This window comes from Physeter macrocephalus, chromosome 9 (assembly GCF_002837175.3).
Source record: "Physeter macrocephalus isolate SW-GA chromosome 9, ASM283717v5, whole genome shotgun sequence".
In the NCBI taxonomy this organism is placed as follows: Eukaryota; Metazoa; Chordata; class Mammalia; order Artiodactyla; family Physeteridae; genus Physeter; species Physeter macrocephalus.
Genome location: NC_041222.1, coordinates 26,518,553 through 26,546,225, shown reverse-complemented (window position 1 = coordinate 26,546,225; position 27,673 = coordinate 26,518,553). Strand labels below are relative to the sequence as shown.

Sequence of the window (27,673 nt, the reverse complement as noted above, 5' to 3'; positions counted from 1 at the left end):
CGCCCCTCTGCGTTGCCTTGGAGACCAAGTGTGTCTAGTTGCAGCTGAGGTTGGACTTGAGTGGTGCTTTCTGCTGGTGCAGGTGCGGGCGCGGCCGGGTCCCTGGGCGCAGGGCCTCCCGCCACTTGGCGGGGCTTAGAGGGCCTGCCCTGAGACTGCCCCTGCTCCTTGATCGGCTTGTGGGACAGGCGTGAGAGGAGCCTGCTGGGCTTCTCAGCATTCAGTAGGTGCCTAATGAGCGTGGCCAGAATCAGGCCGCTCCCTCTCTCCACGTCCTCCTACCCAGGTGTCCTTTGTTAGTGGGGGAGGGGTACGGGGGAAGTACTCGAACCGCGTTTGCGCCAGTTGGGGGTTCAAGGCCGGGTTGAAATCCCAGCTGATACCTTGGGCACGTTGACTTTTCCCGGAAGAGCTTGAGAGAGTGAAGCACAAGCAATAGCTATTATTCTTTGTCCCCAAAGTCAGTTTCGGATTTGCGCCTGGCGTGGCTGGGAGAGCCGACCTTCTCAGTGAGTTCGAGTTAGGTTCTTGTCTGAGGTTTGTTTCCCTTTTGCTTCTTCGCACCCCTCCCCCTCTTCTTCTTTTAAAGTAAAAACCCTGAGGCCTGAGAGGGGCCCTGATGCTTTCTCCCAGGGTAGAGGAGTCTCAGCCCCGGTGGACCCGGCCAGCCTGTCTGCCTGGGGAGCCTTGTCCTCGGGGGATCACTTGTCCTCGGAGGGGGAGGGGGAGGTTTGTCAGTATCCGTCCGGGTCTAATAGAGACCAAACCCCAGACAAGAGCTTCCCTGCAGGGGTGTCCAGCCAGAGGCCAAGATGTCCTCAGTGGGGAAGGTGACACAAATTCCCAGCGGGAAAGTCTACCAGCAGATCTTCGAGGCAGAGGTAAGCCTGTCCTTCTGTTCCCCCTTTTCCTAATCCCCCCTTCCCTCCGGCTCCCTGGAAACTTCCCTCCCTCTGAAGACTTCCTTGCCTGGAATCCAGTGAAATAAGGGCTTTGAAATTGCTTAGATTAAAAATAATTCTTATTGGCTCCTGAAATGTAAGGATACAAAATTAGAATGTCTGTTTCTGGAAATTGGAAAATTAAAATTTAATTTAATTTAATTTAAATTACTCAGAAATAGCCAGAATTAGTCATTGGGTGTCCTGGAGCTTTTACCTAGCATGAAAGCATTTCTAATTTTTCTGTTTAAAAACTGGGTTTGAGGGCTTCCCTGGTGGCGCAGTGGTTGGGAGTCCACCTGCCAATGCAGGGGACGCGGGTTCGTGCCCCGGTCCGGGAGGATCCCACATGCCGCGGAGCGGCTGGGCCCGTGAGCCATGGCCGCTGGGCCTGCGCGTCCGGAGCCTGTGCTCCGCAACGGGAGAGGCCACAACAGTGAGAGGCCCGCGTACCACAAAAAAAAAAAACCAAAAAAACAAACAAAAAAACCCAAAAAACTGGGTTTGAGGGCTTCCGTGGTGGAGCGGTGGTTGAGAGTCCGCCTGCCGATGCAGGGGACACGGGTTCGTGCCCCGGTCCGGGAAGATCCCACATGCCGCGGAGCTAGGCCCGTGAGCCATGGCCGCTGAGCTTGCGCGTCCGGAGCCTGTGCTCCGCAATGGGAGAGGCCACAGCAGTGAGAGGCCCGCGTACCGCAAAAAACAAACAAACAAAAAACTGGGTTTGATTCTATAGCAGTGTCTTAAAACCTACTTTTTCCCTGGTTAAAGTATCCCAGAGACCTTTCCGTGTCACTGCACATTCACGAACTTCACGATGTTTAGTGGCTGCCTAGTTTTTGACCTAGGACTTTCCATACTTTATTAAGGTGATAATGCCTTCTTGACAGGCCATATAGGTTGTTGGCATTGCCTTGTCATCTATAAAAAACTGAACAGATGAAACAATATCTTAAAAGAAACACACAGACTCAAACCCTTCCTTTGAAGTTCTGTACTGCTTATTTCAAAGGGATTTTTATTCCTACTTTGAGCCCTAAATAATGCTCTCTGTGGAAGGCATGGAAATTATAATAGCATAAAGAAACAAAAGAAACAAATTACTCACATGATCCTGCTCCCTAGAAGCAACCATTCTTAATGTTTGGGTTATTTTCTCCTCGTCATTTCTCCATGCATTTAAAGTTTTGAGAGTATAATGTATAATTTTGGTTATAATTTTAATTATACTTTTTTTTTCTTTTTTGCCCCTCCACGATCCTTGCGGGATCTCAGTTCCCTGACCAGGGATTGAACCTGGGCCACGGCAGTGAAAGCCTGGAATCCTAACCACTGGGCCACCAGGAAACTCCGTTAATTTATGCTCTTAATTGATATATTTTATGGTATATCCTGAGCATTTCCTCATGTCATAAAAAATCCTTTGTAAGTCTCATTTTTAATAAATTCCAAACATTCAACTGAAGGGACATACTGGGTTTACTCAACCAATCTCCTATTGTTGGACAGTTCCATTTTTCCAATTCTTGTGATTGTAAAAATGCGGGGATGAGCATCTTGGTCCTCATTAAAATTTCTTAAAAGCTGCCCTCCTAGAAATGGCTGAATGACTGACATGGGGAGGGGAGAGCCCACCTGCATGGGGTGTGCCCTGGGGTTGCAGGCCTCCCTCAAAGTGCCTTCCTGCTGGCCGGATCCCACTTGACCTTCTAAGACAGCACAGTCAGCCTGGGTGCTGGGAAGTCTGCAGTTCTGATCCCCCTAACCTGGATCTTCCTGGATTTAGGTACAGCTGGTCCACTCCCTGGCATCCACCAGGAAGCGAGCTATGGAGCGTTCCATGGCCCCAAAGGATGGCAGAAAGCTCTTGATGAAGAAGATGGATATTCGTGAAGGGGAGATGTTGTCTCCTCGGCAGCGGAAGTGGGTGCACAGCCTACCCAATGACTGGGTCACAGAAAACCCTGTTCTCTACAGGTAGGTCCTGCTGTCCAGGCCACATCCCACACACTAGGGGTGGTCAGAATTTTCAAAAACTCAAAAAGAGCTCACATAAGATGAGTACCAAATAGGAATGAAGTCCCAGGTACCTCCCCTGAGAGAGAGAGGTAATAACACCTACTTTGCAGGATTGTTTGCTCCTCCCTCTCTTCCTCCCTCTCCCTCGATGGGCACTGGGTACGCGGATCCCAACCTCCTGGAACTTGAGGCTTCAACAGTACATAAATAAGCAGGTCTCCCCAAAGCGGGGAAGGCTCTGACACCGAGGACAGGGTGGTGGGACAGGAGTCAGGAAAACTGTCTGAGGAGGGGCCTCAGCTGAGATGAGAGGATGAGGAAAGGATGGAGCAGGGCTCTGAGACAGTACCGGCTTATCTGTTCCAGAAGGCTGAAGAAGTCAGCGGCCCTGCGGAGAGGGGTGGGAGATGAGGCCAGGAGAGATTTGCAGGCCACAGTCCGTATTTTGGACTGTACTGAAGTGAACAGCTGATTTGCATTTTTAGGGCCTTCAGGTTGTGCGGTGTGTAGAATGTGGGGGGCTGCAAGGAAAGGCAGGGAGGCCAGGGAGGAGGCCACCACAGTCCACGCAAGCTCTGTGGGGACACGGGGCACTTCAGGTTTATTTTGAAGGCAGAACCCACGGGACTAGGTGACGGGTTGGGCGGGAGGAGAGGACTCCTGAGAGTGTGCTAGGTCTCTGGCCTGAGCGCTTGGTTGGACAGCAGAGCGCCATTCCCTGAGGTGGGAGCAAGTGGGGTTGGGACAGGGAGATCAGGAGTTCCTTCTGAACTTCCGAGTTCAGAAGTTGAACTTGAGGTTCCTGAGCATGCCATTTCAGCTCCCTGAGCTTAGACTCCTCAAGCAGGGAGAAAAAAACGGAAAGGAAAAGGAAAAGTGCTTCTTCACGGGGCACTTTGGAGAATGTAGCCGGAGCTGGGCTTCCCTTAGGCTCGTCAAGCTCTGCACCAGCCATAAACCTTCTCGAGTCTGGGACTCTGGGACAGGAAGTCAGTCCTGCTGTATCTGCCTTTGTGTTCCTTTTAACCCCCATTGGAGCAGGGATGGACTGGGTAAAAGTCTCTGCCCTGCCCTTCGAGTTTTCCCAGGAAAAGGTCCCCGGAGGCTTCTGACACTCAGCACCCTGGGCAAACCCACTGGCCACCCAGGCACAGACTGGAGGTCAGCATTCTCCAGCCCTGTCCCTGATGCCCCATGCAGGGATCCAGAGGCACACACAGCTGGAACCTGACCATACTCCCTCCTATCTCCTGGGAGGATAGTCTTGTGCAGCCTGGCTGTGACTCTGGCTCCTACAAGGGTCCCAGGCCCCTCTCAGCTGACCTGTTTCCTACCAGACTCAGGGTCTCCTGACATCTCCCTGTGCTTCCCGAGGGTCCCCTCCTCCCTAGAGTTTAGCCTAGAACCACCTATCCTCCCCATAACTGGACATAACATCAGTCAGGCGCTCTGGGCACTCACAGCACGCTGTCTGGGGAAAGGCACTTCTCATGGAGGGCGCTGGCGTTGTGCTGGCTTCCTGGCACAGACAGACAAGGCCAGCTCTGCTCTGGACACAAGAAGAGAGATGTGCTTGTAACCGACCAGGCCCTGCCGCCCTCAAAGCGACTGGGATCACTGACTCAGCATCGGCACCTCTCTGGGGTGCCTTGTCCCCTTCTTGAAAATTTGGCCAGCCAAACCGGTCAACTTGTGCATTCATTCACACAGGACAGGACCTCTGGTGGGTGGAAGAGAAACTCGGGGTACGGGTAGATCACCACTAGTGTAAACCAAGCCCCTAAGCTCCTGGGACAAGTGGCCAAGAAGCCAGAGCCGTTAGCAGCTCCCATAGTCGGGGCACCTGGGCTCCAGTGGGGCCGCCTTAGTCCAGGGGCATTTGGTTGACAAGGCTGAGAGACCCACCTCTGGAGGGCCAGCCTGGGCCCCATCAGCTGCCACCCAGGCCCTGCAGTCTTCCTTGGTGGTAGGTGTGCCATGAGGACTACATAAGAAAAAGTCTGCAAAGTGCTACACGTGTCAGGGCCCCGAGGAATGGCAGGCGTCACTGAGAACTGCTGCGTTTCTGTGGCGCTCGCCCCGTGGACAGCACATTAAGGGATTTTTATTCCAAAGCTGAGGTCATGCACACCCACCCGGTCCTCCCTGCTGAGATAGTTTGTCCTGGGATCCCAGCGCTCTCTTCTCACACCCAGACCCCATGAACCATGGACCTTGGCGTCACGTGCAGGGATCTGGGAATCCCAGCGCCACTTTGTCCAGTGACTTCCCTCCCTCATCCCCCATCCTGGATAACAGGGTCACCCCGGCTGCCTCATAGGATGGGTTGTTGAAGAAGCACATGAGGAGCGTGCTGAATGCTTAGCCCCAGTCTGGCTTTCCCAGGTTGGCCAGGCCCCCTGTGGCCCTCAGTTTCCACATGTGGAAAATGGCTCCTGCCCACCACTCACACTTGTTGTGCAGCCAGAATGGAGCAAGATCCCTGAGGGCAGACCCCAGCTTCTCATCTGAAGACTGTGGTGTCTGCTGGCAGCAGATGCCCAGGCAGTGTTTGTTGGGGGCACATCCTCAGGGCATTTTGGAATCAGTGGGCCCAGACTATTAGCAATTGCCAGGGTCTCTCTGGAGACCCAGAGCTACCCTGGAGGGGAGCAGGGCGGGGTGGGGTGGGGTGTTGGTTATTGTTTTCCTCTGCTTGTGCCTCAGGGAAAAGGAAATAGCCAAGAAGGAAAAAGCTCAAGAGAGTGAGAACAGCATTGCTGCCAGAGAAGTGCGGGGCCTTACAGACACCGCCGGTGAGCCTCTGTTCAGGCGTGAGGGTAGGCATGGCCTGGGCCAGAGAGCGCTCTGTGGGGAGTTCCTGGAAGTGCTAAGTAGAAGCGCCTGAAGGTCCCGCTCTTCCTCTGCTCAGCATCTTAGAGGGCCTCCCCCTGAAACCAACTCTCCGCCCCGCCCCCCTCCCCTGGGCCTTTGCCTCTGAAGCCTTTCCCCTGAACTTCCCCTGAACCTTCTCCCAGCACAGGGAGCTGGCGGGGGAGGAGGGGCTGCCTGCACAGTCAGCATTTCCTGATGAAACCATTTGGTAAAGGATGTAGCTCGCTCTTCTGTGATTTCACAGGAGGGTTTTTCAATCTACATTGTCTTCCTTCGTATCACATTACCCTGGTTTGACTTTATCTGGATATGGAGGCTCTTTTTCTTTGTAATTAAAAAAGTAATACATGCTCACTATAGAAAAAGGAAGGAGATAAAGCAGAAGGTGAAAACTCCGCCTCCACAATAGCACCCTTTCTCAGCCCAAGAGTGCCCACCGCCCATGAAACCACATAGTGCCCCGGGTCCCACCTGTATTCAGAGGACAGCAGAGCGCAGGGTGAGCTCACAGACCCTAGAGCAGAGGGCCCACATGCCAACCCCTGCTGAGCCTCTGACTGCCTTTGGTCTTGGACCCCCATGCCTGAGTGTCCTCACTTGTAGGATGGGGCCGGTATAGAACCTGCCTCTTGACTTCATCCTGAGGAGTAACTGATTTAGAACAATAGCTGGTGAATGGTAAGTGCTGATAAGTGTTGGTAAAAACCCTAAATGTTCCTATTCTATACATACCACTTGGAACTTTTTTTGAGCATTTAACTGTATATGCAAGACTTAATTCCCTACAGCACTTAGGGATCACCTTCTTTTTCCTTAAGTCTCTGATACTGCCGGCCTTGCTTTGGGGGGCCATCTCCTGAACCCAGGCACTTGCTGCCTTGCTGTCTTTTCCTGGGTACTCTGACCTCACCTTGGAGCTCTGAGGGCAACCTCATCACCTCCGTTGTTCTCCCCCAGTTCCTGAGAGGATCAACACCATTACCCTTCAACGGCGAGCGGATTACAAGAGGAGGGGCTGTGAGAGTGCTCTGGCGAGCTTTAAGGAGGAGATCCATCAGACTGGGATGGTGAGAACTCTCCCTCTCGCTTGCCTTCTGTTCCTGGGCCATTCCAAGGGGAGGGTGGACTCCGCCCAGCGCCCACCGCCCACCGCCCCTCCTCCCAGGTCCTCAGTGGCTCACCAGGTGTAGACAGAATCGTAGTAGCCATATTTGGATGGCTTGCTACAAGTTCTGATTATGAGCAGAACTCTATTATGTCAGGTACTGTTATAACCTGCAATTTACAGGTGAGGCCCAGAAAGTCCTGCCTGATTTGGCACGTAAGGGCCAAGTGGGAACTGGACTCTGGATCTGATGCTAAAGCCCAGTCTTTGATCTCCCTGCTCAGTCCTACTAACAAGGGGCCAAACGGCCTGACCCTTAGGCACTACCCTCAATTGGCTCACTGTTCCTCTTCAGGGACCTCTAACCAGACTAATCCCTGGAATATTGCCTAAATGAGACCCTTCTTTGCCCTTTCGGGTCCTCTCTGGGCCCCAGATCACACTCACCACTCTCTCCCTGACTTTCCTGGATTCCGGGAGATGGCCGTAGACCCAAAGCACCAAGAAGGTGCTCTCCCTGCCAGCTCATCACTTTCCTAATATATCCCAACTGGACTTGAGCTCTGCTGTCACCATGAGCTCAGTGGCTTTGGTCACACAACCGAACTGAGCCTCAGTTTCCTCATCTGAAGTACTCTTGGAATTATTTCACTGGCCACTTCTTTAATGAATTTTTGTTGAGCTCCAACCGTGGGCCAGGCATAAGGTCAGCGAGTACTTTGCAGGCTATGATGAGGACCAAGTGAGTCTGAGGACAAGGGCTCACACATGACGTGTGTCCCGAATAGTACTGCCCTAGTGCTCTGGCTGTGAACAATTAGTAAATCTGAACTCTTTAGGTCTAGGTAAGAGTCACTATTTTTGAGAGCGTACCGCAGCTGGCACTTCCCTACTATAGGGTTTGGGGGGGGGGTCCTTCCTGTCCCAGGGGTGTTGATACCATAGCCCTCGCCCTCCTGGCCTGTTTTAGGAAATGGAACCTCTCATCTTGGAGCCAGGAGCCCTTCTTTTAAAAAAGCTGGCCGAGTCTGACGAAGACATCAACAATCTCTTCGAAAAGGTGGAAAACGACAGCCACCTTGAAGACTACACCATCCAAGTAAGGGTCCCCTCGTGGCGGGACCCGCCCCACCTGCGTCCTGCCCCTGTTCCTTTCTTCCCTGCCACCTGTTCTCCCAGCCTGACCCAAACTTCCTGGCACAGACCCTGTTGGAGCTGCGGGATCAGGTGGCCGAGAAGTTCCTGCTCCAGAAGCAGGAGATCAAGGAGCTGGACAAGACGCTGCACTCGCTTGAGTTCTCCCGGGCAGATAAAGTGAGTTGGCCTCCAGATGTGCTCTTGGTGATTTTCACTTGTGGGATTTGTGAGTCGTCACCTGTTTTTAGTTCTCCAGGAGAAGGGAGTCACTGACTGTGGTGCCTTGTCATTTCTAGCTAAAAAGTGTGTTGAAGAAATATGTGGAAATCATAGAGAAAACTTCCTACCTCATGCAGCCCGACGTGTACAGCCTGATCAATAAAGAAGCCATGGTGAGTGGTTTTCACGTGCAGGGGATGAGCCCGCGGGAGCAGGACCCCAGGATGCCCTAGAGCCTGGGTCTCAGGAATGGTGGGCTTCTCATAGATAACATTTCCAAGTAACTCAGATTGGCTACTTGAGTTCAGAACTAGAGTCTTTGTTAAGTATTTTCAATAGAAATCTCTCTAGTACATTTTATACTTCTCTGCCATGTTCATCCCAGTTAACCTAATACCGTGTCATCAATGTGACCAGTGCTAATTTTATGAGCACCTACGGGGCCGTGTCTCAGCTACCGCGTACAATGCTATGTGCGCTACAAGACAGAGGCGTGATCTCGCAACTGTCGTGGTCTCAGGGTGGTGTGTGCACTCATGTGACCTCAGCATGCTCTGTATGTCTAGTTTTTCTGGTGGTTCTTGTCTTGCCTCCTGCTGTCTGTCTATTGCTGAACCATGCCTGCTCCTCTGGCTCTGTCCCCACTGCTTCTCTGTCCACACCCTCAGCCTCCTCCAAATGCTTCCTTTGGGATAAAAAAAATACAAGAAAATCAAGGTTGTTCATGAAAGGGCACTTCTTTTGGCTGCTCAGAGGTACATTCTCTTGCATAGGTTTCTAGGTCCTGTACAGAAAGCTGGGTTTGCCGGTTAACGGGCCTCCTGGCAGCACGCAGGGTAGAAGGAGTACAGTGTTCAGAACCACAGATGGGCTCCAGCCCAGGTCTATGCCTTGGGGTCCTGGGCAGACAGAGAGTGAGCACAGACCGCCCCCGTCCACTGCCCAGACATGAAAGTTCCCGAAATTACTCAGCCCCAGCACCTGGAACTCCGTTTCCATAAAATGAGGATAGTGATACTTAAAACACCAGTACTTGGTGGGAGGATGACATAAGAGGACGCAGCAGTGGCCGCTCTCATTTTGAGACAAGCAGGAGTTCCTAACTTTGAACCATTTGATCGATTAGGGGAGTCAGAGTTAACAGTGTCCCACTTATGTTTCGGCGTTTGACTTTCCTGTGTTTATTGTATGCATCACAGCTGGCACTTTCTACTTGCTCTGTGTGCATCTATCTCATTTAACTTCACCAATTCCTTGTGCTGTAAATGGCATTATCTTTACATTATGGCTACGGAACTGGAGGTTCAGGAGATACTTGCCAAGCCCCCCAGCTGGGAACAGCCAGCATCAAACCTCAGCTTTCAGTGAAAATTGTTACTGAAATTTCTGCCTGCTGAGCTTGGCGGTTCTCACCCTTGCCCCAGGGCAGTGCATAGAGGGCTTTGGGACATGTGTGGGGCATTTTTGGCTGTCCCAGTCCTTGGGGGACTTGGGAGAGGCTGCTCTCATTTAAGGGGGTGGAGAGGCTAAATGGCAGAACAGTGTCACACAGCGAAGAATCGTCCTGACTGCCGGGCCAAAGGTGCCCTGGTGAGGTCCGCTGGGAGGACTGCCAGAGAATATCCTAGCTCTGATCTCATTTGGTGATTGGGTACTGGTTCTCATCACAACCATATGTGGCTGGTCCCTGGTAGCATGAGCACTCTGCTTTTGGAACAAATTTATAAAAAAACAGTTAAACACTGAAAGCCTGTTGAAGTGCTTAACTCCAGTGAACTTAGAATCACCTGTTAAAACAAACAATCTGAGGTGGCCTTGGAGCTGGGTTGAAACTCACGTGGTCAGGGTTCATGGTTAAGCCTTCAGGAAAGACCCTTGTCATGTCTGTAGCTGCTGAGCCCCAGGCAGCTTCCTTGAGTACCCAGCGACCCCACAGTACTCTTCAGACGCTGCCACGGCCCTGCTCGGCCCGCAGCCCGCATCTCACCAGCCCCCTCTCCAACTGAGCCTTGTTCTGACCTTGGAGAGCCCCCGCTCTGTCTAGAGCCTGCCCACCTGTGACTGCAGATCATAAACCACGCCCTGCTGGGCAACCGGAGGGCCCTCGCCCAGCTGTTTGTCAACCTGATGGAGGCCACGCTGCAGCAGGAGCTCGATGGCCACCGCCGCTGGCAGGGCCTGGTGGATGTCTGGAAGGCTCTCAAGAAGGAGGACCTGGTGCAGGGGTTCAGGTCGGTGGCTGCCCACACCACCCGAGGCTCTCCCCCTGCTCCCCTGGGCGGCAGCATAGGCGGGCGAGGGGGACACATTCTCCCTCCCTTTGTTGTTACTTTAAAATGCTCTTGCTTTTTCTGGTGGTAAAAGTAATAGGTGCTCTTTTTTAAAAGTCAAAATAGATAAAAGTATAAGGAAGAAATTAAAAACCACCATTAATGCCTCACCACAGTGAGAAACACAGCTGATATTTTGGTATATTTTCTCCCAGGCTTTTTTAGACCCATACTGCGTAGGTAGATTTGTATCTTATTTTCTTCATACACATTTTCTCATAAGCATTTTCTGAGCACTGTACAAATTGTTTGAAAATGTTAGTCTGATTATCTGCCCACTGTCCTCTCTTTACTCTTACTGGGCCAGGGAGAATGGCCATCCCTCAGGCTTGGGACACTTCCCACCCTGTGGTAGCAGGTTTTACCCATGGGGGAGGCAGGATGAAGAGAGGGCCCATCTCCAAGCTTCCTCCACCAGATGGCACTTTTGTTAATACTGACACAAGGGTCCTGGAGCTTTTGGCCAATAAGGAAGGCTTTCTTTTGCTAAGAAAGGGACTCTTGGGACCAGGATGTCTGAGGACACCAAAGAGTGTCTGTCTGTGCTGTAGCCGTGGGGGTGGGAGGCCCATCTGTACACCCGCATTTCTAGATGGAGAGCACCAGAGTCTGACGCTGGGGAGGAAGGAAAAGTGTATTGAGGTCTGGCTGCACCTGTACTTTCCCTGTGACCTTGGTCAAGGGCTTGAACATACAGAGCCTTTTTCTGCAGGTGCCGTGATGCACTGGTGATAGGGTTTCAGTGATGGTCAGCAAGATGCTGTATGGAAAGTGCCTGGTCTTGGCCTGGGCTTGGGCTTGGGAGGTTGTTAAGATGTCAGTAATCATCATCGGCAGTGATGGCAGGAGCTGACATTTCCTGGCATTTCCCAGGAGCCAGGCACGGTGCTAAGGGCTTTGCTCACATTATCTTGCTGGGTCCTCACAAGTGGTCCTTGAGGAAGGTACTGTCATTAGCTCCATTACAGAAGAGGAAACTGAGATTCAGTGGGGGCAACTTGCCCAAGGTCACAGAGCTGGAGGCGGCAGTCAGGACCCACACCCGATCCGTGCCTGCTGGTCCCTCCATTCTTCTCTCCCCCGCTCTCCTTCCCTCTCTTTCTTCCCTCCTTTCCTCAGAGGCCCGGATGGAGGGGAAGGGGCTGGGAGTGGTGTCCGGGTGCTAGGGTTCTGAGCGTTCTTACCATGGGTCTCATCCCTTCTCTCCCATCCATCCACCTTGCCCCTCCCCTCCTCTGCATGGTGCCGACGTGTCTGGACGCCCAGTGAGTTCATGGCCAGTGAAAGGATCCAGACTCCTCCAGCTGTGCAGATGGAGCTGGAGACCATGTTTAAGAACCAGAGCGCCCTGCAGCAAAAGCGGCTGGACCATCTCTGCACTATCTGGTACAGAAGGAGGGGCCGCTGGGGAGGGACACCTTTTGGGGGTCCATAGGGGAGGCAGGCACAGTCCTCCGTGTTGACCTTTCTTCTGAGGTGTCCTCCAGACCTGGCCATCTCCCAGTTCTCTGGTCCTGGGCTGGTTGCCTGGGTCCATGTTCTGGGGTGTCCCAGCCCCAGTGGGCAGATGACACATTTGCTGCAGAAAGAAGTTTAGTGTGGCTCTGCCAAAGAGCTTGGAAGGGGTCATGGCAGGGGCGAGGTCGGAGGGGAGCGGGGGAAGAGGGACCGGGCCAGGGGCTAGACTTTTCCTGAGGGCAGTGGGGAGCAGAGTGACTCCATCAGCTCTGCAGTTTGGAGGGTGGGTAGAGGGGTATGAATGAAGCTCAAGGCTCGGAGGTTGGTGAGGAGGCTGCTGCCGTCAGACAGGGACCTGTCAGAGGCTGTGGGTGCTTCCCTCAGACCTGGGTCCAGCTCTGATCCCCTGATAAGCTCTTTGGCGGGGGCGTACTGAATGTTCTAGACCCTGGAAGCCCACCGTCTGGGGAGCCTGTAGCATCCACCCTTAGCAGCAGGATGGAGCCTGTGTGGTCCTGCAAGGCAAAGACATTTCATGTGTTGGGACCTGTGCTCCTCGTTGGTCCCTTGGGCGCTGGGATGGTCCCTCGTTGGACGCTGGGATGCAGGTTCTTCCCGTCTCCCCACCACAGAGCTCAAGTTCTCCTGGGACGTAAATGACTATTAGGACCCCCACAACGTGAGCCAGAAGGGCTCCCTCAGGATTGGCATCTCCTGCCCCATGTGCAGCCACATTTTCATGCAGTGTGAAATTAACAACATGGGTAAAAATCTCAACACAAGGAAAAGTGCTGTTGTTGTTTTCTCTGACTCCACTTATTTCTGACTCTGAGTCCCTGTTCATAAAGCTGGGCAAAACTTAGCCTTTCTTGGGGATCCTGTCCACTGAGGGAAAGTTATGGAATCCCACCGAAAGCCAGGCCTGGTGGTGGGAGTCTGGTCATCAGACTTTGGTCCACACACATGCAGCTGGGCAACTGCTGCTGCTTCTAGACGGTTGGATGCAGGAATCTTGAGGAGGCTGCCTGAGCCCCTGAGTCCTCACACCCAGGCAACCATTGCTGTCCAGAGATGAGGGTCTTGCAGCTGCTCCCACAGTGCCACCAGGAAGTAGGCTGGTGGTACTGCCAGGCTGGCACTGCCAGGCACCCGCCATCCTGCTGTGTCTGCACCTCCCCCCAGCCCCTTTCTATTGGGTGAGGAGACAGTCCTGGTCCCCAGTGTCCTCCTCCTCCCCAGGGCTCTCAGCCCACTCCCACAAATGCCTTCCCCTCAACAGTGTTCTGACTCTCCTAAGAACTCAGACTTTTGCAAACAAAATGCAGAAAGATTTTTAGGCTGATGTCTTTTATGCCCCACCACATCCCTCATACAGGCTGTGAATGTGGGGCTGACTGTTGCCTGAGTGGAGGGGAGAGACAGGGCCAAAGACCTGGAAAAAAATGCATTCATTGATGCTTCTGGCCAAAGCTGGGACACGCTGTATACTGGCAGTGTCTGCAGGCAGAGCATGGAGCTGGGTGTGTGATATGACCTGGCCTGGAGGAAGGTGGGGGCAGTTCTAAGAAATCAGAGGCAAGAGCACATTTATAGGACATAGGACCCAGCAGTGGGAATATATAAAAAGGTGAAGTCAGGACATAATCTCACTGTCTGGTAGCATTGCAAACACAATGCTTAAACACACAACTTAAATGTAAAGTTGCAAAGCCTTGATCACAGAATTCCAGTGAGTGTCGAGCGAAGGTTTGGGTTTGTGGCGTTTGTGCAAAGAGGTCTGGACAGCTCCCACAAAGCACACTGTGTAGATACCACCTATGTTTCCTTGACCTGTCAGCGGCTGCTAGGGAGCCTTCTAATCAAGCCCGAGGAGCTGTTCCATGGAACTGCCTCATATGGGATCACACATAGCGCCCACGTGCCATCCTGGCCCAGAGCTCCAGGCCTTCCTCTGTAAACCCGGAGCCCCAGACGCCCGGCGAGGATCCTTGTTTCGGCACATGCCAGGCCCTCTGCAGGCTTGTGGGCAGTGATGGCAGAGGGGTGGGGAGTCTTATTAAGATTCCCAGGGCCCCAAGAGGGAGTAATTCAAAGTCCCAGGAGAATCCCCATGGATTTTCCTGGACCCAGTAAGTATATGTGCATATAATTCAAAAATAGTTTTTAAAAATAAAATCTGCATTTTGGAGTAATGTTAGATTTACAGAAAAGTTTCAAAGATAACACTCAGAATTCCTGTATACTCCTAATCCAGTTTCCCTAATGTTGTCATCTTACACTGCCAGTGGACACTTGTCAACACTAAGAAATTAACTTTGATGCATTCCCATTAAGTAAACACCAGACTTTTTCGGATTTCACCAGTTTTTCCACTAATGTCCTTTTTCTGTTCCAGTACCCAATCTAGGATGCCACATTGCATTTAGTACAATGTTTAGACTTGAGATTATGCCCTGCACACTCTTGTACCTACCTTTTGCTCTTTACTGTCCCACTATGAGTGGGCTGCCCAAGACCATCCTGGGTTACACGTCTTGTCCTGACATAATTGTTAATCGCATCCCCCTTTCATTGGCAAATGTCCTGGTTTGGACAGTAAATAGCATGTCATACGCATTTTTGCACATCACTTAACGCCACCTGTAACTTCTTTAGTGGCTTAAAGCAACAATCATTTTTTTGCTTCTCATGATTCTGTGAGCTGGCCAAGCAGTTCCCTGTGGCTGGGCTGGATGGCCTCACTCCCATGTCTGGAGCATCAGCTGGGGCAGCCGGGGCCTCTCTCCACTTGCTCCCTCAGCCTCCAGGAGGCTAATCCAGGCTTGTAGGCATGGTGGTGGTGCTGGCAGAAGAGCTCCCTACAGCAAGAGAGGGCAAGCGGAATGCATAAGCCCTTTCCCCAAGCCTTTTCTGTGTCATGTTTGCTAGTGTCCCATTGGCCAAAGCAAATCTCATGGCCAAGCCCAGATCCGGGGGTGGAAAAATAGACTCCACCTGCTGGTGGGAGGACCTAACGATACCATTTTTCAATCTGCTACACTCTTTTTAGTGACTACAGAAGAGAATTCATGTATTTTATTTAGACAATTCCCTATTGTTGGAGTGAAGGTTGTTTTTGATTTTTTGAGTGTTTATAAACAGTACTGTTAAGCAACTGTCTTAATGCATAAACTCTGTATGCATTTTATATTGTTATCTCTCATTAGGTTCCTCAAAGTGGCTTCCTGGGTCGTGTGATAACCATTTGTTTTTTTTCCATTAGAAAAATTCAGTTTTATTTTCTAAGTAAAAGGCTCAATAATGTTATTAGACCTTTTCACGAGGTATGCTTTTGGCACCAGGAAATCCCCAGCAGGTCACTCATTTCATCGGTATTTACGTAGATACTTCCCTAGACCCGTGTTCCTTGAAGATGCTACCAATTTTGGTAAGTGAATGTTTTATTCAAGTATGGCTCACTTGTCACATCTTCCTTCCTCAGTGACCTCCTGCCCCCCAATTACAGCAAAGCTCAGCTGACTGAATGGCATTCTACTCTCAACTCTCTGAATAAGCACCTCGGTGAGTGAGGTTTGTGGGATCCCACTTGAGTGTCTCCAGAACTCTGCTCAAGTAGTAGCTTTGTAGCAGCTTCAGTCTGTCAGCCAGTCATTTATGTGAGAGTCTGTTATAAACTCAGGAGTAGGTGGCAGGTCCCTCTTGGGGAAGAAGGGTTGGGGTGTGGAGAGAACAGTAAGCTCTGAGGGTTTATCTCAGACCCCCCAGACCTTGCCTGGCAGAGCCCCTCCTCCTCCCACCGCCTCCCAAGTCACTGCCCAGCTGGTCCCACACTCTGACCCCTGACCACAGCATGGAGCCAGAGGCATGGCTCCAAGGACCACCTGTGAGGACGGCTCAGGGGCCAGATCCTGGATGTATGAGGTGCACTGTCCCCACTCTGGGACCTAGGGGAAGTCATGGCCTTTCTTGGCCTCAAATTCCTCCTCCATAAAATAGGAATCTCAAGAGGAGTAATAAAGGTACCTACCTTGGCAGGGTTGATGTAAGAATCACATGCAATCCTGTAGTCCAGTCATAGTTCAGTACCTGGCTTACTCAGTGCTCAATAATAAATGGTAATATTTAGAAATTCTCTATAACCATGGTCCTCAAACTCCAGCCCATGGGCCACTGCCCGTTAGTAAATAAGATTCATTGGGACACAGCTCCACTCATTTGTTTACATACTGTCTCTGGCTGCTTCTGCTCTATAACAGCAGAAATGAGTGGTTGCAGCAGAGACTGTATGGCTCTCAAAGCTGGAAATATTACTATCTAGCAGAGTTTGCCAAGTCTTGCTCTTGAAGATATATTCAATACAATATTTCAATCTCCTTTGAGGCAACCCAGTGAGGTCAGTGGTGTCATTGCCCCTCTGTGATAGAGAAGGATTCAGAGGCACGGAGACGTGAAGTGTCCTGCCCAAGGTCACACAGCTAAGGAAGTGTCACAGCCAGACTTGACCTGGGTGCTTTGGTTAGTAGTACCCACCACTGCTCCCAGGGCTCTCGGGTTTATAATTCCAAAGGTATTATATTATAATACCAAGCATAAGAGCCCTGAGACCCTAAATAATAGCAATGGCTGCCATTCACTGGACACCTCCTAGGAACAAGTGTGGTGCTGGGCCCTGGTAACCAGCAGGGTGGATCTCTCTTGAGTGCTTCCAGTCCAGAGCAGAAGTCAGACCACGCAGGATGTTACAGCAGGGAGTGGACAGTGGCCAGCTACATGAATGTGTATTTGGGGGCACAGCCTGGGTAAAGGTTATAAGACACCTTGTCAAGGAAGTGATCATCCAGTTGAGACCTGTAAGGCAAGTACAAGGTAGCCAGGCCCAGGGGTCAGGGGAGCTTTCTAAGCCGGAAGACTAGTATGTGGGGAGGCTGAGAGGTCAGACAGAGCTGGGGCCTTCCGGGAAAGGAGAAGGTGGCAGGTGAGGCTGGAAGATGCCAGAGGGCCAGACTGTGCTGGCCATGGGGCCATGTGCGGAAGGCTGAACTTTATCCTGAAGGCAGTGGGAACCCAGTGGAAGGTTCTGAGCTGGGAGTGATAAGGTTAGAGGGGGGAACGGATCAGAGGGGTACAGGAACAGAAGCACAGAGACCGGGGCGGGGGCTTCATCATAGTGACTTTATAGGAAGGGTGGAGGTGTGCTGGCCTAGGCAGCGGCCCTGGGGGTGGGAGAAAGCAGCTTTATGGCCTCTCCTCACCAGTTCCACTACACATCTACCCTCCCCAGTGTTCTAACTGCCATCCAGCCTGCCCTCCTCCCAGCTCTTGTCAAGGAGCAACCACCACACAATCTTTGTGTTATCTTTCAGTTTCTAGAAATGCCAGGAACATTAAACTTCAGTTCCTTATCTTAGACACCAAGAGATACACCGAGGTGACTATAAACCAGAAACAGTAGGGCGGAGGAAGAGGAGAAGATGAATCAATCAATTAATCAATCCATCAGCTTTTGAATGTTCTACTCGTCCATTCACTTCTTAAGGGGTTCACCACAGACATGATCTGTAAATGCTCCTTAATTTGCACCTGGTTACTGTTTTGTGACTTGGTGCAACTCCCCCAAAAGAATTTCACCAGCCTCGAAACTGAGTCAAGAATTAGGGTCAGAACAGAAAAAGGTGGCTCCTTATTTGAGGTCCTTATCTTGGGGTGTCAGGAACTTTGAGGCAAGGGAGATTGCAGCCCCTGATCTAAATTATCTCCGCTATTGAGGCACTTGGCTGGGGAGAAGCCTCTTCCCTGAGCGACAGGGAAACTCCTCTTCCCAACCCCCCCTCTTCTTCTGGAAGAGCTGCTGACGTCTTTTTTCCGCCTATGGAGACGCCTACCACGTGGACTGCATGATGCGGATCCGCTTGCAGTATGAGAAGACCTGGCAGGAGTGCCTGGCCCAAGTGCAGAAGTGCAAGGTGGGTGCCCCTCCTGGCCCGTCTGAGGAGAGGAGCACAGGGCATGCCCCTGCCCCTCTCCAGCCCGCACGCCCTGCTTTCCCTCCATGCTGGCCTCTGGGCATTCTGAAGCTGTTCCCTCAGCCCGGACCCTCTTCTCCCCAGCTGTTCCCACCCACCCCTCAGTGGCCCCCAACATGACCTCCTCCAGGAAGCCTTCCCTGACCCCATGGACAAAGTTTTACCCTCTGATCACCTCAGCCTTCACCCTTGACCCTCTGTATCACTTTACTTTATTTATTCAGTGGAGGTCATGTCATGGGAGTTATTTCCAATGCTTCCCTTTTGTAAATAGTGTTGCCACTGGCATCACACACAACTTCACTCCACCCGCCCACCTCTGTTAGAGGGTGAGACAACGAGTCCTCTCACAACCCCCAATTACAATGCCTGGTTTTCTGAGGTGCAAGGACATACTGTGTCAGAATGCCCCCTCCCTGCCTCCTTGGGAAACCTGTTTAGATGAAAAACCCCCCAAAGCCTAATCGTTTTGAAGATGGTTTAACCTGCTGGCTCTGGCGGTAGGAGTCCCCAAGCCATGAGGGTCTCACCTGTGGGCCCCAAGAAGCTCCTGTTCCTCCATCCACCCCTCATGTGTGTGTCTGTTGAGCTTTGGCTCTGCCACCAAGACTCTGAGGTGAGCAGAGTTCAGGGGAGCAGAGCTCTTTCTAGTGCGATGCACGGTGCGGGCGCTGTGGTCCCTGGGGGCTGTGCCACACTCTTGCACCCACTCTCATCAAATCCTACAAGGCCCTGCAGAGTGGGTGTCGCTGGCCCCATCTGGAGGTGAGAAGACCAGTTTGCAAAAGGCCCAGGGGCTGTCCTAGCCCACAGGGCTCTGCCCACTTGCTCTGTGGCCTTAGGAGCGGTCACGTGCCTCTCAGTCAGCCCTTTAGGGGCATCAAACTTTAGGAGTAAAGCCTGGAGGGAAACCTTGTGCCCTTGGAGAGCCTCCCCAAGACCACACCCCCGGCGCTCACCACCTCGTCACTCACGCCCTCCCCAGAGCCCCACAGCCCTGTGGCCCGGAGTGCTGACGCCTTGTACCATGCTCATGGCCCCTGGTTGGGTGCATGCAGGGGGTGAATGCTGACGTCCTCATGTACCCCAAGAGCACTCTGAGCCTGACAGAGGGCGCCTGGTGTTGCTGGGCAGCGGCATTGGAAGTATACCACTGGAGACACGTTTTTAATTTGGGGGAGGTTGATTTTTTCTAGATTTTATACATAAATCAAGTCTTTATTAATATAGAGAGCTGGCTTTCCAGCTGGCATAGTTCCAGACAGGAAATGGGAGCCGTGTCTGGCTTACAGCCACGCTGAGGCCGTGTAGGATGGCGGTTCATGCCTGTGGGGTCTGCAGTAGGACAGTTCTGAGTTCAGATCCCAGTTCCACCACTTGCCAGGCGTGTGACCTCCAGCAAGTTCCTTCACTTCTGTGAGCTTTAGCTTCCTATCTGCCAAACGGGGCTAATGAGAACACCTCTGGGGGATTCAGTGAACAGGGGCAGCACACAGCACCTGGACACAGTGGGCAGATAAAGCTGGACCGTCTCCGCCGCTGTGGGAGTTTCCGCCGAGTTCTCGGGGATGGCTGGGAGGGGATCTCAGGGGCCAGGACCAGCCCTGAGGTGAAGCCCTCATCAGCCCTAAGCTGGGCTCTGCCTTGTTCCTCTCCAGAAGCAGCTGCTGGACTGGAAGGCCTTCACTGAGGAGGAAGCAGAGAGCCTGGTGAGCCCGTCCTTCTTCCAGATGGTGGGAAATCTCCAGAGCAAGGCAGAGGAGGAGCTGGAGGTCTTGCATGTGCGTAACTGGGGACCTGTGCGGCTGGGGAGCAGGGTGGGGGGCACCCGGGGTGCTGGGCTGTGAGAGGAGTGGGAGCCCCGGGGCTTACAACGTTGCTGTCACTGGTGCGTGCAGCCCCTCGGAGCAGTGCCCCCGTGCCGGGTGTTCCAGGCTCACCCCTTGATGCCTCAGTCACCCGCGGACTCCGATTGAACAGTCTCGGGCAGTGAGTGTTCCCCGAGCCCTTGCCGAGTCTGGGTGCTGAAGGTCACGAGAAGCAATAAGCCTGCATCCCATGATGCTTAGAGTCTAGAGCAGGGGTCAGCAAACGTTTTCTGTAAAGGGCCAGATAGTAAACATTTTAGGCTCTGTGGGCTGTCAGCTTTCTGGCACAAATTTTTGCTCTGCTGCTGTCACACAGAAGCAGCCCTATGCAATGCAGAAATGAATGGGTCTGGCTGTGTTTCAATAAAACGTTATTTATGGACACTGAAATTTGAATTTCATATAATCTTTACATCATTAAATATCTTCTTTAGGTTTTCTTCAGCCATTAAAAAATGTAAAATCTGTGCTTAGCTTCCGCGTTTAAACAAAAATAGGCAGGGGGCTCTATTTAGCTCACAGGCCACAGTTTGCCAACCCCAGACCCTAGGAGAGTATAAAAGACACACGTGAGAGAGGGAGAGGTGAGGATTTAACAGTAGACTGTGGTGTTTGGCTCAGGTGCTGAGTCAGGGAATCCAAAGAAGGAGGGATGCCCCAGGCCAAGGTGGGTATGGCCCACCTGATGCCAGGCTGGTGTCTAGGGTGGCACCTTCTTCTTTGTAGGCCCCAAACTCCATCTTCTTCCTATCAGGGACTTCAGTGGACACGGGGCAGGTCTAGAGACGGGACTTCGGGGCAGGTCTAGAGACGGGACTTCAGGTCAGTCAGTCCGAGGGCATGGCCTTGGACAGACCAGAAATGCTGTCCCAGCAGAGAGGGGACCGTGAGCCACGATGTGGCACAGAAGATAACCTTGAGGGATGGTGCCCAGGCAGTGACGGCCAGTGACATGGGCCTCCACTGGCCGGCGAGGGAGCCCCGTGAGTTGGACTCTTCTCCTCAGCCTGGGCCGGTTGGCACTTAAGGCCCCTTCTCTGGGTTCTGCCACCGCAGAAATCCTTCGAGGCCGTGGCGAAGCAGACAGAGCGGCAGAGCTCAGATCTCTTCAGCTATTTCCAGGAGGCTGCGCACCTGTGGGAGGTACATCGGAGCATGCTGTTGACGCAGGAGCTGGAGCTCGAGAGGAGGACGGAGGAGCAGCGGCAGAAGCACAGCCGCGAGAGCCAGGTGTGGGCCCGGCGTCCAGGTAGCCCCAAGGGGCATGAGCGAAGGGCCGCACCCAGACCATCAGCTGCCCCGTGGCTCTGCTTGGTGGCCCGTGAACTCAGTCGGCGTTCAGATGCAAAGCAAAGAAAAAGAAGTTCAGTGCACACTTCACACCATATTTTATGTATTTTACTTTTATAGAAAACGTAACCCCAAATGTATCTTAGACTCAAATGTAAAACCTCAAGCTAGAAAACTTGAGCAGATAGGAAACTGAGGCTCACCTTGGTCACGGGGCTGCATGGGAACAGAAGAATCCTGCCAGAGTCAGGTCCGGGCTGTGCGATGGGTGCCGGATCCAGACATGTCTGTGAGGGGGTCTGCGTGAGAGACAGACTGGGGGGCATGGAGCATCTGCCTCTGGCAGTCATCCTGTCCCCACAAGATGTGAGCTGGCCCCCACCCACCTGCCTTCACACAGTCTAGGGGTGGAGGGGCGCACTCAGCATCTGACGTCAAGCACAGCAGGTGAGAAGGAGCGCGAGGAGTAGGTGCCTCCGGAAGGTGTAGTGGGGGCCTGCCCGGGCGGGCTGGGGGTGAGGGACATGTCCCTGAGGAGTCCCATCTAGGCGGGGTCTCCAGGGATATAAAGTAGACAGAGAAGACCATTCCAGGCAGGGAAAAGAGCCCAAAGGCCCAGAGCAGTGAGAGTAAGGATGGTGGTACTTTTGGTGCCCCTTTTGTAGAAAAGAGCCTGCCCGGGGCACCTGGACCTCAGCTCCAGGGGCAGGGTCTCTGCGTGTCACGTACAGTCGTCGAGCTCTGGTAACTCACATCTGCTTCCTTCTGTTTGGGGTGTGGCTGCCAGGCCCAGGAGGCTCACCTCGATAAACTCTTGGACCAACTGAGGCAGCAAAGCTGTGAGAATACCCTGAAGTTACACCTGGAAAAGGCCAAAGATTTTCTGAAGAATATGAAATGCAGGTAGGCAAACCAGGCACCAGAAGGGGATGGCCTGGAGTTCATATTCAAGATCAGAGGGTGCCTGCCTAGGAGCCCAACCCAATGATGCCTCCAACTTCGGAGATCATTGTGGTTCTTTGCAGCTCTACCCTCAGCCAACACAAAAGGTTTCAGGGAGAACTTTGATCAGAAAAGTTTATGGAGGGAGGTTTCTAGGCCATGTAGTTTAAAGGTCAAGAGCATGGACCCTCCCCCCACTTTCTTAAATTTTAAAACATACATGCTTTGTTAAAGAAAAAAAAAAGTTAACAAATACAAACATGTAGGACATTCTCCTAATTTCTGCCCAGCTCGTCCTTTTTGTGAACATAGACATTTATAAATGTGAATATATATATATACACATACAGTGTTTTTGAAATAAGAATTGTTCTATAACTGCAGATATATTTTCATTTTTAAATGACCATCCATTCATTAATATGGATGCTTGATAATGATTTAACCATCCTCCAATTGATTAGCTTTTTAAGACTGGTGCCAATCTCTCAATGTTAAAAACAGTTCCCTGTGAACTCTCTTGTACCTTTGTGCCTTTGTACAGCTAATTCTGTAAGGACTGTTCACAGAAATGGAACTGCACTGCCAATTGACTGCAGTACTTAGATTCAGAAGTACGTTTTAAAGCAAATGAGTAACCCCCTGAACCTTGGTCTTCTTACCTAGGGAACAGATAAAAGTCTGGGCCTCGGGGTTTTGGAGTGCTTGATGGGATGATATAGGTAAAGTTCAAGGACAGGGTAGTACAGTAGACAGGAAGTGGGAACCCATGTTACAACGTGCAGAGAACTCCCTCGCATGTGTTTCCTAAATGTTCTGCAAAGAGTATGTATTCTTTGTATGATCAGAAAAATAGCAAAACAAACCAAAGACTGTTATTGTAAAAGGAAACCTACGCAGTAGCTCTGCGCAGAACTGAATGCCGGATACAAGCCCACCTCCATGTGGTCCGAGGCACAGCCCTTGGCTGGGGTCTCTCACACCCAGCTGAACCCCCTTAGACAGTGGTCTCACCTCCCTGCCTCCCAGGTATGAGAGTTTTCATGGCCTCCTGACAAAGGAAGTGATGGAGTACCCAGCGATCATACTGAAGGAACTCAACTCCTACAGCTCCACCCTCAGCCGACACTTCTGTGTTCGTGAAATCTTTGAACAGGTATGGAGAGGGATACAAAGAATCCCAGCTGCTCACCAAGGAGCAATGGGGAGAGGATGACTTCTAGGTCTTATTTGCCTCAATTATGAATGCCTCTCTGGACTGTGGGGAGTTAGAATCTATGTCAGGACATCAAGGAGTGAGAAGCTAAAAGCGTCTCCTAAAGAGACCATCTCTTCTCGGATTAAAAGAGGTTGAAAGGCTCAGATTCCAGGCCTCGGGCTTGACTGGAATTATAATTAAAAGGCTAATTTATGTGACTCTTTGAGTTCCATTCACCCAACTCACCACTGCTGCATAACCCTCCGAAAATACAGCTCTGATGTACCCACTCTCCTGCTCAAAAGGCCCTCACCAGCTCTGCAGCCCCTACCAAACCCAGCCCACAGTCCCTAGATGGCCTCAGAGGCCCCCCGCCTCTGGTCCCCGCCCTGACTCTCCCTGCTGCAGCAAACTCCTCACTCTCCCTGCATCTGCCACTGCCCCTGCCCTTCCTCACCCTGCTCCTCTGCTGGGATCCTTCTGTTTCCACACACCCCAAACCCACCCACACTTCCAGCCACTGCCAGTGACAGGATCCCCCCGACTCACTCTGACCCTCATCTCCCCTTCCTCACCCCGTCACCTCTCCTTTCCCTGAACGTGCTTGTACGTTGGTCGCCGTCAAATGCAGGAGTTCAGGGCATCCTACTGGAAGGGGTTTTCTGAGGGGCAGGTGTGCCCTCCTAACTTCCGTCCAGCTTCGACTGCCCTCAGCAGTGTCCTGCACATTATTCAGACACACTGAGTGCTCCCTGGTAAATGCACGAATGCCCGGAGTGTCCTGGTCTGACTCTCCGAGAGTTGGCTCTTTCCCACACACGCACCCAGAGTCCTGCACGGCCAGGGCTGAAGATACTTGTGGCTGACACTGAACTTGGTGAGGGTTTCCTATAGGTGTGGGGTTCCTGACTCCTCAGAGCATCCCTCCCCTCAGCAGGGATCCCTGTCCCAATTGCTCGTAAATGCTTTGTGGGGCACCTGGTTTGAGGTGGAACTCAAGCTGTCGGTGGGGAAGCTCACTACCTTTGAGATCAGTCTGGTTGCCTGGGTTAAAGTGTAGGTGCTACTGTGGTCTCTGTGTCACAGGGAGGACACTGAGCCCGTAGGGTTTAAGGGGCTTGCCCAAGGTCACCCAGCTTGTGAGGAGCTGGAATTCAGATCCACTCTTATCCGTGACACACTATATCCACAACTTCACCCACAGCCTGTGAGAGAGGGAATTTGTAGTGTTGACGAGGGGGCTCCCAGATCTTGTAAATCACGTTCACTCTGTATGTTTGCATCCAGCACTGGGTGCCGCAGACTCCTGCCCCTTTGTTTTCATCCCTCCATTTATACTTTCTTGTTTTTTGCTCCAGATCACTGCTAAAAATGTGTCAGATTGAGATTTTATTCTGTGATTGCCATTGTGTGATGAAAGCTTTGCTAGCCTGCTCGGGATGAAGGAAAACTGGTTGGGAACACCCTGATTACCCCTGTGAAATAAGTGGTCAAGGCCTGCATCAGATGTAGAAGGGGAGGGGCGGGGCCTTTTCCTTAAAAGAAACGATACGCCCTCAGAAGTGGCACTCTGCTCATTCAGTGTCCGTGTTTTTGCCTTGTAGAACTTGGAGGGTGAAGTCATTTTCCGATTGAGGGCACCAGGTAACACTTTTACAATTCAGGTCTGAGTCTCCCCTACTCCACGCTTGTATATCTGGGGGCCGGGGAGGCCCAATCCGGCTGCATTGGTAACCTGTCTCTTCCTGCGCTTTGGGCTTGGTCCTTAACAGAATCACATGAAAAGCAATTCCAGGAGAGAATGAGAAAACTGAGGGGAAAACGAAGGCCTAGAGCAGACACGAGCAAAGGTGAGGAAAGCTTAAGTAGGGGAACGAGTTCCCTCAGGCCAGTGGAAGAGATAGAAGAAGAAGAAGATCAAGAAATCGAGTCCCCCACCACTCAAGAGGTGGCAGTAAGCCCACAGGAAAAGTCTGTACTGAGTGAAGAGATGGATGAGTCCAGAGAGGACTCTATTCCGGGATTAGAAGAAATGCAGGTTGAAAGAGACAGCTCCTTAAAATCACCCCTGAACCAGGCAAACATGATGGTTCATGAAGAAGAAGAGGAGGAGAAGAAGAAGGAAAAGGTGGAGGAGGAGAGGGAGGAGGAGGGGGAAGAGGAGGAGGAGAAAGAAGAGGAAGAGAAGGAGGAGAAGGAAGAGCGTGAGAGTTCATCTATGGATGAGGTAGGCCAGCAGCGGATTCACTCTTGGGTATGGAAGGTGTGCTGTGTTCACTCCGTGTGTCCCTAATACAAGCTGGGGTCCCCAGTGGCGCGGTCTCCACTGGGGTACATATAGAGAATAACAAATGTATGCACACCTTTTATTTTTGCCAGCAGGGATCCAATTCTTATCTCACAACAATGCTTTTTAAAATTCACCTTTCTATCCTCACATCCCATCTTGCAACCTACTCTGAAGCCACCCCTCGACTTTCCTCATCCTTCCCTGGTCCTCCCTCTTTCCCAGCTCCTCTTTATTGTGTAGACCAACTTAGCCTCTCCATTCCTTCTCTCTTCCCATTCTCTGGTTATGTAAGAAAAAAGATCCATATCCAAGTTGGCAGATAGCTCTCCTTAGAGTGCAGGGAAGTAACTCTCATATTAATAAATCTTGTCCTCAAAACACATTCAAACTCACAGAACAGTAATTTGAATTCCATAATCATGAAATTACAAAAGACTCTTTTCCTATATTGCTGTGGAAGAATTGGCATATGAGACCTCTTTTTGAACAGAGACCCCAAACTCAAATGCCCACAGGCATGTAATAGGAAAGAGGGCTGGACACCAAGTGTAAAATAGTGACACATGAGAGAGACTACTGTCTTAGTCCTTTCAGGCTGCGCTAACAGAACACCACAGACTGGGTGGCTTATAAACAACAGACATTTATTTCTCACAGTTCTGGAGGCTGGGAATTCAAGATCCAGGCGCTGGCAGCTTCAGTGTCTGGTGGGGGCCTACTTCTTGGTTCACAAACGGCTGCCTTTTTTCTGTGTCCTTACATGGTGGAAGGGGCAAGAGCTCTCTGAGATCTCTTTTATAAGGGCACTAACCCTATTCATGAGGGACGGCTCTGCCTACACGTCCTAATAACCTCCCGATGCCCACCTACAATTACCAACACACTGGGGATATGAATTTTGGAGGGACATCAACGTTCAGTCGATGGCAACCATGCAGCCATTATTCAGTTCCAGCCAACAATGCCCTGTGGGAATGTAGGCTCAGAATTGCCAGATTTTCTGATTTTTAAAAGAAATCAGAAATCCAGATTTTTAGGTGGAATTTCCCAGTTTTAAAAGGCACTGTATGGGCAAAAAGCAATTATAGGCAAGATTTGTCCCACAGGTTTACAACCTCTGATGTCAAGGAACCTGTGTTAGGGATCACCAAGTCTGTTTGTTGATGGCAAGTCTAACGTCTTGTTTTCTGCTTAGGTCAGAGCCCAGGAAGAGAGTCTGGGAGCAGTCTCCCACGAGGAAACGGAGTCCTTCACCACCTCCAGTGGGAGCACTTACTTTGTCTTCCTGCCCCTGGAACAAGAAGAGAGTAGCAAGAGGCCCCATTCCAACCTTTCTGCCATTCTCTTCAATGACACTTCCAGTGCCAAGGTCCTAGAACAAGTGATCATTCCGTCCAGACTAGTTTTAGAAATTAAGAAACAGTGAGTAAAAAACCCTTTTATTCTCATTCTCCTTGAGTTTTATTAACAAGATGAAATAGTATAATGGAAGATTGGACTAGTTTCGATGGAAAAGAAAACACGTAGGTAACTGAGGGTAGAGATGAGAAACACAGCACAAAGTAGCAGATGTCCAGGGATTTTTCGCAGTCACAGATACACTCTGTGGGAGTGAACCCTCTGCCTGACCCAGGATGACTTGCTGGCCTGGGCCTTGTATCAACACATAAGAAACAGGGTTTTCCCTACAAGGTGTTTCTGGGTTCTAGATCCTGGCACGTCTGTTAACATTAGAGTTCCTTTTCTTTCCTTTTTTAGAAAAATTATATAGATATAGACCATAGTTATGAGTATATCAGTATGGTATTTTGCTCTGGTTATGTGACACATTTAATGTAGAAAATTGGAAAAAGTACAATGAAGAATATAGAATAATTTTACCACTGAACATTTACCACCCCTAACTCCCAAATTTCTTTCTGGTCCTTTATGTTTGAATTTGGAACAAATGTGAAAATTTGCATTTGGCTCTTGGATAG

At 51.4% G+C, this 27,673-nt stretch overlaps 1 protein-coding gene across 2 annotated transcripts in view; it reads left to right on the top strand.

Moving 5' to 3' along the window:
* The first annotated feature begins 619 nt into the window (after nucleotides 1–619).
* The window catches only part of CCDC180 (coiled-coil domain containing 180), a 55,323-nt gene continuing 28,269 nt past the window's right edge, over nucleotides 620–27,673 (top strand). The window contains exons 1-18 of one of the 2 annotated variants that reach the window (XM_055087086.1): nucleotides 620–881; nucleotides 2,728–2,918; nucleotides 5,667–5,755; nucleotides 6,792–6,901; nucleotides 7,910–8,038; nucleotides 8,143–8,253; nucleotides 8,373–8,468; nucleotides 10,363–10,526; nucleotides 11,892–12,011; nucleotides 15,565–15,644; nucleotides 17,958–18,046; nucleotides 19,765–19,887; nucleotides 21,031–21,204; nucleotides 22,052–22,167; nucleotides 23,236–23,362; nucleotides 25,009–25,048; nucleotides 25,177–25,631; nucleotides 26,890–27,116. In XM_055087086.1, the coding sequence (XP_054943061.1) occupies nucleotides 813–881; nucleotides 2,728–2,918; nucleotides 5,667–5,755; nucleotides 6,792–6,901; nucleotides 7,910–8,038; nucleotides 8,143–8,253; nucleotides 8,373–8,468; nucleotides 10,363–10,526; nucleotides 11,892–12,011; nucleotides 15,565–15,644; nucleotides 17,958–18,046; nucleotides 19,765–19,887; nucleotides 21,031–21,204; nucleotides 22,052–22,167; nucleotides 23,236–23,362; nucleotides 25,009–25,048; nucleotides 25,177–25,631; nucleotides 26,890–27,116 (2,510 nt within the window). In that variant the 5' untranslated portion in view covers nucleotides 620–812. The remainder of the gene's footprint in view (nucleotides 882–2,727; nucleotides 2,919–5,666; nucleotides 5,756–6,791; nucleotides 6,902–7,909; nucleotides 8,039–8,142; nucleotides 8,254–8,372; nucleotides 8,469–10,362; nucleotides 10,527–11,891; nucleotides 12,012–15,564; nucleotides 15,645–17,957; nucleotides 18,047–19,764; nucleotides 19,888–21,030; nucleotides 21,205–22,051; nucleotides 22,168–23,235; nucleotides 23,363–25,008; nucleotides 25,049–25,176; nucleotides 25,632–26,889; nucleotides 27,117–27,673) is intronic. The other variant, XM_055087087.1, reaches the window with a different exon arrangement.